Source organism: Erythrolamprus reginae, chromosome 2 (genome assembly GCF_031021105.1).
Source record: "Erythrolamprus reginae isolate rEryReg1 chromosome 2, rEryReg1.hap1, whole genome shotgun sequence".
In the NCBI taxonomy this organism is placed as follows: domain Eukaryota; kingdom Metazoa; phylum Chordata; class Lepidosauria; order Squamata; family Dipsadidae; genus Erythrolamprus; species Erythrolamprus reginae.
In genome coordinates, this window is record NC_091951.1 from 42,487,632 (window position 1) to 42,501,902 (window position 14,271).

A 14,271-nucleotide genomic window follows, 5' to 3' on the forward strand; every position below is an offset into this window, starting at 1 on the left:
CAATGTCCTTTTTACACCCCAACCCTATACATTGGCAAATAAATATTATTTGGGTAGTTTATGGCAGGATTTTGTGCTGGAGGACAGAAAAAGGGAGTCAGTGGGAAATCCAGTTCTGTAAATGTGCAATTCTACCACAACACACATGCACCGAATAGATTCAAACTCAATGTAAACTGCTCGAAACCTGACTGCAGAAAGTAAGACTTCAGCAACAGAGTGATCAATGCCTGGAATGCACTACCTGATTCTGTGGTTTCTTCCCCAAACCCCAAAAACTTTAACCTTAGATTGTCTATAGTCGACCTCTCCCCATTCTTAAAAGGGCTGTAACGGGAGTGCATCAGCGCACCACTGTGCCTACCATCCATATCCTATTGTACAAATTTGCCTGCATCTATTTTGCTTTTGTATATGTTTATACCATACCTATTCTCTTGTACACGTTTTAACAAATAAATGTTATGGTTAAGTCTCTAAGTTACACAATTAAACACTTGTATCACACAATACCTGCTAACTAGGTATTTGGAACTGAATATTGTGGAATATTTAAAATCAGAATTACAATCAGTGTTCCCTCTAATTTTTTGGGGGTGGGTGGGCGGAAAGGTATAGTGTCTGAGCGGCAGTCCCTTCGTGACTGGGCGGCACAGAAATAATAAATAAATAAATAAGCAAACAAACAAACAAATTAAAAACCCACCGTTTTGCCTCAGAGAATTTCAAAATAAAATACTGTACTGTGTGTCTATAACAGTGAGCTCATAATAGGGCAACTCTATCAATATCAAAATGCCACTTAAATAGTTGAGCTAGTTTCAAACTAGATTTTGATTTTCTTTCTCTCTTCCTTACTCCCATTCTTTTTCTTTCTCTTTTCCTTCCTCTCTTTTTCCTATCTGTTTCTCTCTCTTCCTCTCTCTCTCTCCTTCCCTCTCACTCTTTCCCTCTCGGCTTCTGGGCAGGTTTGGAAAACTCTGAGTGGATGATGATTTTTAAGTGAGCGATTGCTCACTGCTCAGCTTAGAGGAACTATGATTACAATCTGTTGATATTTATAGTTTTTTATACTGTAAAAAAAAAGATTATAAATTATACACTTAACATAGAATAGAATCTATTGTAAATCTATTGTGTCTAATGCAGTTTTGTATGTATGGTTCTACTTTGGAGTTATCTAGAAAATGTTCAAAATGGGAAAAGAAGCATCTTTCGGACGACCTAACGCAGGGGTAGGCAAAGTTGGCGCTCCTGTGACATGTGGACTTCAACTCCCAGAATTCCTGAGCCAATCATGCTAGCTCAGGAATTATGGGAGTTGAAGTCCATCTGTCATAGACAAGCCAACTTTGCCTACCCCTGACTTAACGAGCAGAGAAATAAAACTGATACAGGCTGAAGGCGAAAAACCCGCTTTCGCCCGCAAACCCTCTCTACCTCTATAAACTACTCGGAATGGGAAAGGCCCAACTCCGCATGCGCCAAAAACCGTCCAAATCATGCGACGACTTCTTCGGACCCGAATGGCATCACCAGAATGAGGGTGAGCGCATGCGCAAATACGCCGGAAGCCGGTAGCCCGTGGATAAGTCTCGGAGAAACCCCGCGTGTGGCCCTTTTTCCGCCTGAGCCAGCGAGCGGCGCACGGGGAGGTGAGGGAAGCGTCTTCTTTCGAGCTTTTACCTCAGCAAGGCTGAGGGAACGGCGGCGGCGGGATCCTATTTCCTCCGAGGGTTTGGGAGTAAGAAAGGCCTGGGGTGGGTGGACAGAATCCGTTGATGAACGAGGCCCCTTAAAAAGCACGTGATCCGGCAAAGGGGAGAAAACCTCGGACACGGCGACATCACACTGAATTACTTGATATAAATAAAACGTAGCATAATAAAAGCAGGAGCGATTATTCCGAGGCGGCTTTTATAGGGCCGGTCAGCCCCATCTATGTAACAACCCCTGTGGCCACCCTTCCAATATGCTGGGACATTCTCATGGCTCCAACGTGGCCGTGATGACCGAAATGGGAGTTGTAGTCCTGACCCAGTATAGAGAGTACAGCAAGAGAGTAATTCTTATGTTTTTAAAAATTGAATAAAATTATTTTTTTTTTAAAAGGAATGGGAAGGTCGGCCTTTACAGCTTTACTTGACCAGTGAACCTCTTTATTCCCCCTCTCTATATAGTTATATTTTTCTGTCTCTATCTCTACATTATCTCTCTCTATCTCTGCATATATCTATATACATACATACATACATACATACATACATACATACACTGCTCAAAAAAATAAAGGAAACACTCAAATAACACATCCTAGATCTGAATGAATGAAATATTCTCACTGAATACTTTGTTCTGGACAAAGTTGCATGTGCACAACAGCATGTGAAATTGATTGTCAATCAGTGTTGTTTCCTGAGTGGACAGTTTGATTTCACAGAAGTTTGATTTACTTGGAGTTATATTGTGTTGTTTAAGTGTTCCCTTTATTTTTTTGAGCAGTATATATATCTATGTCTGTCTGTCCATCCATCCATCCTAATTTGTGGCACCTCCTAATTTATGAAATGAACTTTCCTGAAGGGAGGAATGAAAGAGATGAGAGAGAGAGAAAGAGAAGCAGGTTGTATATCCCATGAGAATATTTTTTTCAACTTTGGTTTTATTTTCAGCTTATGCTGTTCATTTGACTTATGGGTGTATTGGTATTTTCTGACCCAACCTCTCCTGTCCCTTTATACGGGAGTAGGTTATTTTCTATTTCTCCCCCCAACCCCAAGCTTTTTCTTCACATTCCTGCTCACTTGTCCCTCCAGCTAACACGTATGCTGTTTTTGGGTAATAACCCACCACATTATCAAGATTTAGATTATCTGATAAGTCTGAATTTGGAAAGGGGGAATGTAATGGTAACATATTTGTAAATGAACTAGCAGGTGCTGTACCACACATTTTTGCAGGTACATGGATTCTTCCTGAAAGCTTGTCTGAATTAGCTGTGCAATTAAGTTTCTTCTTGAACTAAATGCTTATGTATTTCAAAAACATAATTAGACTAATTTTTATACTATTAGTAGAGCTTTGCCTGACATTGTTTATCCAGAAAGTCAATAATAGGAGGGAGGAACAAGCTATTGAAGGGTGGAGCGGGGGCTGATTCAGGACCTAACAGCTTTTTATTTTGTCTCTAGAATGACGGACTGGGAGACAGCCCCTGCTGTGGCAGAGACCCCTGATATCAAGCTGTTTGGAAAATGGAGCACAGATGATGTCCAAATCAGCGATATCTCCCTGCAGGTATGAAAAGAAAAGTTACAGATGGAATTTTGGAAAGCAAAAACTGCAGAGTGGTTTGTCTTCTGGCTGGATGAAGAGTTTCATTCTGATATTTATCCTAATGCGTGGCTCTTTACTTGTGCTTTTGTAGGATTACATTGCTGTGAAGGAGAAATATGCTAAGTATTTGCCCCACAGTGCTGGGCGCTATGCTGCTAAGCGCTTCCGTAAGGCCCAGTGCCCGATTGTGGAGCGCCTCACCAACTCCATGATGATGCATGGGCGCAACAATGGCAAGAAGCTCATGACTGTGCGCATCATTAAACATGCTTTTGAGATCATCCATCTGCTTACAGGAGAGGTAAGCATAAGGAGAAAGGACCTATGTTGAGGCATGGAGCAGGATAACTCTGTGAAATGAATTACAAGAAAAGGAGAGATGAAATCATACTTCCTAGAAATAAACAGTTATAGCCGTGATGGTGAACCTATGACACATGTACTATAGGTAGCACATGGAGTCATATCAGAGGGCATGTGATATGTTGCCCTATGTTAGTTCAAGCGCGCATGTGTATTCTGGCCAGCTGGTTTTTGGCCTTCCTTTCAGCCATTTTCGCTGTCCCCAGGCTTCAGGGAAGCCTCCTGAAACAAACTTCCGGTTGGCCCGTTGGACCATTTTCATTCTCCCTGGGCTTCAAGAACCTGTTGTGAGGCCTGTGCGAATACATGGGGGGCAGTGCTCACAATGCGTGGGGCGTGAGGATAGGCACGTGAGCATTAGTACAAGCACACACCTTTTTGGCATGTGAGCCAAAAAAGGTTTATCGTCACTAAGCTATAGTATGAATGAGGTATAAGCTATGAATTTGGAATTACAAGCCTGGTATAATACATTTGATGGACAGCTAATGTGTTTGCTCATTTTCTTAGGTCTACTTTTGAAGCCCATTACTATTAAAGGGTATCATGTCATTGAATAATCTCACCCAGTGGTATCATGTAGATATTAAATAAAAGAGGAGAGAGGTCCGAACCCTGGGGCACCCCACAGGTGAGGGACCGAGGGGGTCCATCTATGTCCTCCTACCAACACCAACTGCAATCGACTAGAGAAATAGGAGGAAAACCACCGTATAATGGTGCCTCCCCCTCCCAATTCTCTTAGTCGTTGCAGAAGGATACCACGGTCAATGGTATCAAAAGCAGCTGAGAAGTCAAGTAGAACCAAGATAGAGGAATGACCTCTATCTCGGGCTCACCAGAGATCATCCTTCAGGGTGACCAAAGCAGTTTCTGTACTGTAGCCAGGTCTGGAGCTGGATTGAAAAGAGTCTAGATAAGTTTTAAATGTTTGCCCTCAGTATCTTCTTGATTGGGCTAGCATTTAGAAAGATAATTGTAATTAATTAGTTTTTGAATATTTTATTCATTCCTCAGAGCAGGACTCAGGGCAGCTTACAATAAAAATATCATAAAATATAAAAAGCAAAAGCAAAGCTAAAAACAGAGTTAAAAGATAGGGTTACAGTATTAAAAAGTTCTTAAAATGGGAAGAACACTTTCAAGATGGCAAACATTCCCAGGGTTGCCTAACACTTCAACTCCTGTGCTAATTAGCAGAACGCTTTCTGAAGGCCAAAAGATACAATTTTGGGAGAGAATCCCACTGTTAAAGTCGTGGGAGGGATGGAATTAAATAAAAATGGTATTTATGAAGTTTTGACTTTCTTTAATACCCTTCTCTCTTTTTTATATGTTTTAATATGTACAGAAAATTTAAAAATGGTGGGGAATCTCCCAAGACAGGGAGAAGCAAACAATAAAACTGTAGCAGTTACATATAGGGAATAATTTCAAGCATTAAATCTTGATTCTATGTAATAATATTGATCAGTCTTTTGAGTATATCAATAGAGAGCTAGTTCACCATTGCTGCATTTGCTGCAGAGAAATTGAAACCACTTACGCTGTAACTGTTTTATCAAAGTTATCTTGTGCAGAGTAGTTATAGATACCCAGTTTCTCCCAAAATAAGGCCTCCCCTGATAATAAGCCCAATCAGGCTTTTGAGTGAATGGCAATAAGGCCAAACATTTTTTCAGGGTTCAAAAAATATAAGACAGGGTCTTACTTTGGGGAAAACATGGCAGATTGCTATTAGTATTTTGACTTAAGAGTTTAAACCAGGATTTTTGAATGTCTTCAAAATTAATGCCTTGCTGAGGAGATTAGAAAAACATTATTACAAAACTTTATTAATCTCCAGTCATTGAATAGTGACAGAAATAAAAGGCTTTTTTGCACTTGTTCAGGTCTAAATAAATGGGCTTTAGGAAAGCTACCATGTATTTATAGCCTTGTTTTGACCACAATAGTTCCATCTCCATGATGCTGCTCACAAATTGTAATCAGGCTGAGCTGTCTCTGGATGTAGTGCTCCTTATAGGATGTGTTGTAGGAAAGTCCATTTGATTTCCTTTGCTTTCTCAGAGCAGTTGCTGCAAAAGGATGGTTACAGAAGTATTTTATAACCAGTGCACAATTTATCTGGGTTGAGAACTATTTGTGCCGCAGGGTCTGGGTGAGTGGGCAGTAAGATGACATAGGTATTTCTGCTTGGTTAGTTTCAGGATAAATATTCATACTCAATTGAGGGAGATTCTAAAAACTACACACACAAAAAATCATTTTAGTATTACAGTGATCCCTCGAGTTTCGCGATCTCGATCTTCGCAAAACGCTATATCGCGATTTTTTAAAAAAATATTAATTAAAAAAAACACCACTTCCGCGTTTGGCTTCGGGAGTCAGCTGGGAAGCGGCGCGGCTGTTTTAAAAGGTCGCAGCCGGCCTGGGGGGCTTCCCAGCACCCCCCCGAACCCCCAACCTGGGTCTTCCCGGCCGCCCACGCAAAGGGGAAACCCCGGCTCCTCGCTGATGCCCGCCGCTCGCCCGCCCACCAGCAAGAGGGGGAAGACCCAGGGAAGGTTCCTTTGGCCGCCCAGCAGCTGATCTGCTCGGTAGCGTAGCAGCAGCGAGGAGCCGAATCGGGGTTTCCCCTTTGCGTGGGCGGCGGGGAACGCAAACTCCACCATCTACGCATGCGCGGCCATAGAAAAAAAGGGCGCGCATGCGCAGATGGTGTTTTTACTTCCGCAACCCTACATCGCGGAAAAATCGATTATCGCGAGGGGTCTTGGAACGGAACCCTCGCGATAATAGAGGGATCACTGTACTGCCATTTTTATTAATGAAATAACATTTGCAACTCATGCTGTTTTTTTAAGTGTCTGTCTTCTAGAAACTAAAGGTTACACTTGTGTGTACCTTAATACAAGCAGGAAATTGTAATATCATAGATACATATCATAGATAGATAGTTTAAGTGCACTAGAGTGCCTTCCGTCCCCTGTCCTATTATTCTTCTATATCTCCTATACCTTTCTTCTATTCCTATATCTCTTCTATTCTTTCATTGATATGTTCTATTACTATACCTTCTCTTCTATTATTTCTTAGATATATTTTACTATGTGTATCTCCTCTATAACCTTCATCATGTATTTTACTACCGTGTTTCCCCGATAGTAAGACACCCCCGATTGTAAGACGTATCGGGGGTTTCAGGGGGGTCGGCTAATATAAGCCGTACCCCGAAAGTAAGACATATGTCTTACTTTCGGGGAAACACGGGAGTATTGCCGGGGGGGGGGAGAGCCCGATGATGTCGCTTCCAAGCTCCCCGCACGCCCCTCGCCGCGGCGCCACCGCCTCTTCCCCCGCCGAGGCTCGGCTGCAAGCGGCCAGCGAGGCCGACCGGCTCCGAGGCGAGCGGCCGGAGCTACGCCCTCCTTCGCCCGCCTCCTTTCCGGCAGCTCCCCGCGCGCCCTTCGCCTCGCCGCAGTGCCACCGCCTCTTCCCCTGCCGAGGCTCGGCTGCAAGCGGCCAGCGAGGCCAACCGGCTCCGAGGCGAGCAGCCGGAGCTGCGCCCTCCGTCGCCCGCCTCCTTTCCGGCAGTTCCCCGCGCACCCTTCACCTCGCCGCGGCGCCACCGCCTCTTCCCCTGCCGAGGCTCAGCGGCAAGCGGCCAGTGAGGCCGACTGGCTCCGAGGCGAGCGGCCGGAGCTGCGCCCTCCTTCGCCCGCCTCCTTTCCGGCAGCTCCCCGCGCGCCCCTCGCCTCCAATGTAAGACATACCCCGAAAGTAAGATGTAGTGGGGCTTTTGGGGGTAAAAAGAAAATAAGACACTGTCTTACTTTCGGGGAAACACGGTATGTGTATATACATATACCCACTAAAACCCTCATTGTCTATTGGACAAAATAAATAAATAAATAAAACAATTAAAGGTAAAGATTAAAATTTAGATTTGCAGATAAATAATCTGTTATTTAATCATTAATAATCTGTGTTAATCATTATGTGCAGTGTGGTCGTCTAGAAACTGGCTGTAAAATATGTAACATTTTGGGATATTTTTTGACTAACATTGGTTCTTTAATCCTTTCCCAGACTTGACTTGGCTGTCATTTAAACCTTGCTTAATCTTTGTTCCAGAATCCCCTCCAAGTCCTGGTGAACGCCATCATCAACAGTGGCCCTCGTGAAGACTCCACCCGTATTGGTCGTGCTGGCACAGTGAGGAGGCAGGCTGTTGATGTGTCACCACTGCGTCGTGTCAATCAGGTAGGGGTATTTATCTAGTGGGGTAGATTGATGTAGACTTATTTATTTATTTATTTATTATTTAGATTTGTATGCCACCCCTCTCCGCAGACTCGGGGCGGCTCACAATTGGCCAATTGTTTTGTGAACGTATCTTCTGTGTTTTCCTGTAGGCTATTTGGTTACTTTGCACCGGGGCACGTGAAGCTGCCTTCCGAAACATAAAGACCATAGCTGAGTGCCTAGCAGATGAGCTGATAAATGCAGCAAAGGTAAGAACGAAAGAATGGAGAGGAGAAGATGGCTCGTTGGTTTAAAGAGACCACAGACCTAGGAATCAAACACATAAATCTTAAAAGAATATTTACATTAGCCCATCAGAGACATTTCAACAAAGTCCTTTGGAAAACCCGGCAGGAGCTCAAATGTTTGGTGCCAAGTTGCATCTTACAGCAGCAGTGCACATTTGTTTAATTGGCATTGAGCTTGTGAATAATAATATATTATTACTATAATATATTAATATATCCAATAATATAGAGGTGGAAAAATGACCCTTAAGATGAAATAATTTCCTGGAATCTTTTTATAATATCCTCAAGTGTTATGAGATTTAAATAACAAGAATAACAATATTATGTGGTATTTCAAACAAAAACACCAAAATAATTAGTGACCTTTAAAGCTATTTAAGAAGACACCAGTGTTTTGCGATTGCCTGTGTTGTTGTATAGGATGATGTCCCTAAAGTTATCTTTGCAGGATTAAACATTAGTTTTCAAGGTGCAGAGCAGTTCTTTCCTGTCTTTATTCTAGTCCTCACTGTTTATTGTTTGGCAAAAATAGTTATCATTGCAAGTAGCCTGTAAGCATCAGCAGTAAACAAAGAATGCAAGTTAGTACAATGGCAACATTGTGAAATTTATTTATTTTTGCTCAATATCTTTGGTCTAGCCATTCATCTTATAAAATGATTTGGGCCGAATTAAAATTCAACAGAAATAAACTAATACTAGTAGCAAAACTAAACACAAATTAGTAACCAAACATTGATGACACTGAGGCCACTAGCAAGTGATACGGTAGTCTCCATCTCACAGATCCTTTTAATCTTCTGACCCTCAAGTGTGGGAACGTAGCCACATTGTTAAGGCAAGTTTCTGTTAAATGGCTACTACCGTGTTTCCCCGATAGTAAGACAGCGTCTTACTTTCTTTTTACCCCCAAAAGCCCCCCTACGTCTTACTTTCGGGGTATGTCTTATATTGGAAAAAAATTGTCGAATTTTTTGTTTTAACCATAAAATTAACATTTATTAACAACCTGAACAGTATTGTATTCACCACTGTCTCTTTCCTTTCTCTCATTCCCTCTTTCTCTCTATCCTTTCTATCTCTCACTCTTTCCTTCTCTCCCTCCCTTTCTCTCTCTTTCCTTTCTCTCATTCCCTCTTTCTCTCTATCCTTTCTATCTCTCACTCTTTCTTTCTCTCCCTCCCTTTCTCTCTCTTTCCTTTCTCTCATTCCCTCTTTCTATCCTTTCTATCTCTCACTCTTTCCTTCTCTCCCTCCCTTTCTCTCTCTTTCCTTTCTCTCTATCCTTTCTATCTCTCACTCTTTCTTTCTCTCCCTCCCTTTCTGTCTCTTTCCTTTCTCTCATTCTCTCTTTGTCTCCTGGTGCTGACTGTGCCTGCCCTGCACCCCCCACCGCGGAGGGAAAGCATTTGGCATCGGCACACACACACCCCTCCACGAGCAGCAAAAGCCTAAGCGTCGGAGCCGAAAGGCAAACAGCGCACCCCGCCGCTTAGGCTTTTGCTGCTCCTGGAGCGGGGGGGAGGATTTTCTCCTCCCCGCTCCCCCCGGCAGCTAAACGGTGCTGAGGCTTTCGGCATCGGCGCCCACCCCTCCAGAAACAGCAAAAGCCTAAGCGACTGGGCACGCTGTTTGCCTTTCGGCTCCGTCGTTGAGGCTTTTGCTGCTCGTGGAGGGGAAGGCGCCGATGCTGAAAGGCAAACGGCGTGCCCCGCCGCTTAGGCTTTTGCTGCTCCTGGAGGGGGGGATCGGCGCCCACCCCTCCAGAAGCAGCAAAAGCCTAAGCGGCGGGGCGCGCCGTTTGCCTTTCAGCGGAAGAGGAGAGGGAGCGGATCGGGGGGGCGGGGGCAGCGCCTTCTACTGCCGGCGCCTCCCCGCCCCCCCTGCGGGCTGGCAGGGGGATGGGGACTGCGCGCCCATGGAAAAGGGCGCGCGGGGGGGGGGTATTTTGGGGTCCGAAGGCAAACAAGACAGGAGTTGCCATGGAGAGGACTTTGGAAGTGACGCCGGCTGCTTTAAAATAATAAATTTACTCAGCGGTAAGTTCCGCGGTGTCTTTCAGCGCTTCCTTACAAAAATGGGGGTGGGGGAGAAGGAAAGAAACTGGTACAGCAGCCGGCGTCACTTCCAAAGTCCTCTCCAAGCAGAGGATGCTACCTCTCCAAGCAGAGGATGAAACCACAGCCGGCTCCAGCGGAGGCAGAAAGTGACTGCAGCAGCGGCCAGCGGACGCTCGTAGACTGCCGGTGGCGGCAAAAGCAAGCGTAACGTAGAGAGGATCCGGCGGCAATACCCCCCGTGTTTCCCTGAAAGTAAGACATATGTCTTACTTTCGGGGTATGGCTTAGCCGACCCCCCTGAAACCCCCGATATGTCTTACAATCGGGGGTGTCTTACTATCGGGGAAACACGGTATATTAACATAATTGATGACAGTCTGGTATGTAAAAAGTTTATTGTACAATAAAGGTTTTTGGTGTGATGGCTGACTGGCTTTTTCAGCCATGTACATGAAAACCACTCTGCTGCTATACCTCCCATTTATCTTGTGTTGTTTGGAGGGTGGGAGAGAAGGGGAAACCTGCCCAGATGTTTTCAGTGACGTCAGATGGGATGTGTAGTTGCTTAAACTGAAACTGTATTTGTTCCTAGGGTTCCTCCAACTCCTATGCCATCAAGAAAAAGGATGAGCTGGAGCGTGTGGCCAAGTCCAACCGTTAAAAAGAGTTGTTCCTGGAAACCAAAGCAAATAAATCCTCATTTTCATACTGTTGTTGCTCTTTGTGTTGCAGTTCGCTTGTTGAAGCAGATGGGATTTTTTCTTTGATTTGGGGGAGTGGCCTGCTCGGATTATAATAGACATGATATCTGGAGGTTTTCTTTTTTTTTAAAAAAAATTATTAAGAGATATAAATGGATAAAAGTCAATATATAAGCTACAAAAATACAACACGAAAAAAATCATGTCTCCCTTCATGCCATCAGTTAAAAACAATTTTAGTAGCTTAACACCATCTCTGATCAACTCACCTCTTAGATTTAAAATAAGTCCATGTGCTACATCAATCAATCTTTGTCAGCAAAAGTTCACTAAGGACAACCAGATACAACTATTTTCTTCTTTTAACTTTAGTCAAACAAGCCAATGTTATAGACTTCCCCTGAGTTTTTAAAGTTATTATTTAATCCCCCAGAAAAAAAAAGACAAGAGGTCGTTTGCTGATTATATGTGTATCAAAGTGAACATTCTTCAGAACTCTTTAAAATAGATTTCTTTATCAATAAGTAAAATTTATCCTTTTGTTTGCCATTACTAAAAACATCTTTCCAAAGTTCTTTTGTATACCCAGAAGAAAAAAATAATCCAACCGGTTTCCTACACTGGGGAATAAGACGCATCAGATCCATTTGTATTACATTTAAATGTCCCTTCAATTTAATTTCAATCCTGGGACATTCTTTTACCAAGAGTATGACTACTGATATCGTAGATCAGGGGCATCAAGTCTGTGGGCCAGATGTGTTGGCCACGCCCATCCCTGGTTTAGTGAAGGGGGAAGAAGGTTGTGATACATGATGTGACAACGTGAGTTTAACACCCCTGCTGTAGATCCATACAGACAGAAGAAGCAAAGCTAGCCCTTAGGTTTTCACACAAAAAACAGCAGTGTTAATTCCCCCTTTTCCCACTTGGGCCATCTGTTGTCCAATATGTCCTTTTTATTTTGGGAAAACTGCCTTTGGAAGGTTCCCATCATCTAGCCTGTTTAAAGTATCTGGGGCTTCTTTCTAAATGGCCCTTTTGGAAGAGAAACTGTGGTTTGGGCAAATAATCCAGAATGTGGACTAGCAGTTCAATGTACAAGGCAATAGGAGAGAAAAGAACTAAAGCAGTTCTAAAAGGGCCCTGTCGTTGAAGTAGAGTACGAATGTCAAACTCGTGGTGTCAACGTTGCCATGCTGGTGACATACTGGGTTTTTCCCCCTTCACGGAGTTGCGGTGGGCGTGGCCAGTTTGACCCCTCACACGCACACACACACACACCGAAGTAGGGGGCAGCTATTTCTATATTCTTTCTGGATCATCTTTCAATGTCATTCTTAAAATTTTCGATTTGTATCCCACCTATTTTTCCTCTCAAGAACAACTCTCTTTGGCTTGAGATAGAGAGAGTAGCTCAAAATCATCCAGGAGCTTCTGCAGTTATTTATTTTATTTATTTATTTTGTCACATATGTATTGGTGATATACAAAGATATAATATTTATATACATGATATTAGTAAAAGAGAAACATTAGGATGGGACGGAAGGCACGCTAGTGCATTTATGCAGGCCCCTTGCTGACCTCTTAGGAATCGGGAGAGGTCAACAGTGGATAGTCTAGGGGTAAAGTTTGGGGGGTTAGGTGATGATACTAAGAGTCATATAGTGAGCCATGCATTAACAACTCGGTTGCTAAAGTCTTATTTCCTACAGTTGAGTTTGGAGTGGTTTACTTTGAGTTTGTATCTGTGTCCATGTATTGTTGCGGTTTTCTGTATTGTTGGGGTTGAGGTAGATTAAATGCAGGGTCTACTACCTTATTCCACAGCCCCAACGCCTTCTCCAATATGCTAAACCTTTTTATCTTTCCCAATCATGTTTACCCTTGTGGTTATGCAAATGTGCTTTCTTACTTTAGTCAAACAGATTTCAATAAAAGTGCAACAAATTTATTGCACTGAAGAGGTCAGCAGACTCCACTGTAAAGAGGCCTTTGGAAGCTTGAAGACTGACTAAAATTGTTGGCACGTTGCCTGCTTGAATAGTGTTAAAAGACTACTAATATCATTGCTTGCTACTAAGAGTAAGAAAAGGTGTTTTGTCGGAATCCACATGGGTGAAAAGTTGGAAAGTGAAAGCAGACACTTGGACTTTCTACAGACCCCTTGTTAGTCTTGAGGTGTTAATCAAGACTCAGCTGTGGATTTATTTATTTATTTATTTATTCCAGTACATAATACACATTGAAGAGAATAGATATGTAATAATATAAGTAAAGAAAAGAATAGAAGAAAAGATATAAAAGTACAGTATAGGTAAACATATTTGAAAGGGAGAAAAGGTAAATGAGGTAAGGAGAGACAATTGGACGGGACGGAAGGCACACTGGTGCACTTATGCACGCCCCTTACTGACCTCTAAGGAACATGGAGAGGTCAATCGTGGATAGTCTAAGGGGAATATGTTGGGGGTTAGGGGTTGACACTACTGAGTCAGGTAATGAGTTCCACGCTTCGACAACACGGTTGCTGAAGTCATATTTTTTACAGTCAAGTTTGGAGCTGTTAATATCAAGGTTGAATCTGTTGCGTGCTCTTGTGTTGTTGCGATTGAAGCTGAAGTAGTCATTGACAGGTAGAACGTTGCAGCACATGATCTTGTGGGCAATGCTTAGATCGTGTTTTAGGCGACGTAGTTCTAATCTTTCTAGAGCTAGGATTGATAGTCTGCTTTCGTAGGGCATTCTGTTTCGAGTGGAGGAGTGAAGGGCTCTTCTGGTGAAGTATCTTTGGACATTTTCAAGGGTGTTGATGTCCGAGATGTGGTATGGGTTCCAGACAGATGAACTGTATTCAAGGATGGGTCTGGTAAAAGTTTTGTAGGCTCTGGTGATTCAGGAGGACTCCCAAGTTGCGGACCTTGTCTGAAGGGGTCAAAGTTCCCCCCTCCCCGAACAATGAACGGACAGATGGAATAGATCTTCAGAGGAAAGGCCTACAGTCACTTGGTCTTAACTGGGTTGAGCTTGAGCCTGTTGCTTCCCATCCAGATCCTTACAGCTTCCAGGCACCGGCACATCACATCAACCGCTTCACTGAATTGGCATAGGGTAGAGATGTATATCTGGGTATCATCAGCGTACTGATGATACCTCTCCCATTGCCATCAGATGATCTCACCCTGGTATTTCACAGGGGAAAATAAAATTAAATATACTGTCCCAAAAAATAAAGGGAATACTCAAACA

At 43.2% G+C, this 14,271-nt stretch overlaps 1 protein-coding gene across 1 annotated transcript; it reads left to right on the forward strand.

Annotated features, from left to right (window-relative positions):
- Positions 1 to 1,552: 1,552 nt before the first annotated feature.
- RPS5 (ribosomal protein S5) lies at positions 1,553 to 11,024 on the forward strand. Its single transcript, XM_070737779.1, has 6 exons — positions 1,553 to 1,655; positions 3,192 to 3,297; positions 3,428 to 3,637; positions 7,837 to 7,965; positions 8,118 to 8,216; positions 10,911 to 11,024. The coding sequence occupies exons 2-6, from the start codon at positions 3,193 to 3,195 to the stop codon at positions 10,977 to 10,979; spliced, it is 612 nt and encodes a 203-aa protein (XP_070593880.1). The 5' UTR covers positions 1,553 to 1,655; position 3,192; the 3' UTR covers positions 10,980 to 11,024.
- Positions 11,025 to 14,271: the final 3,247 nt, after the last annotated feature.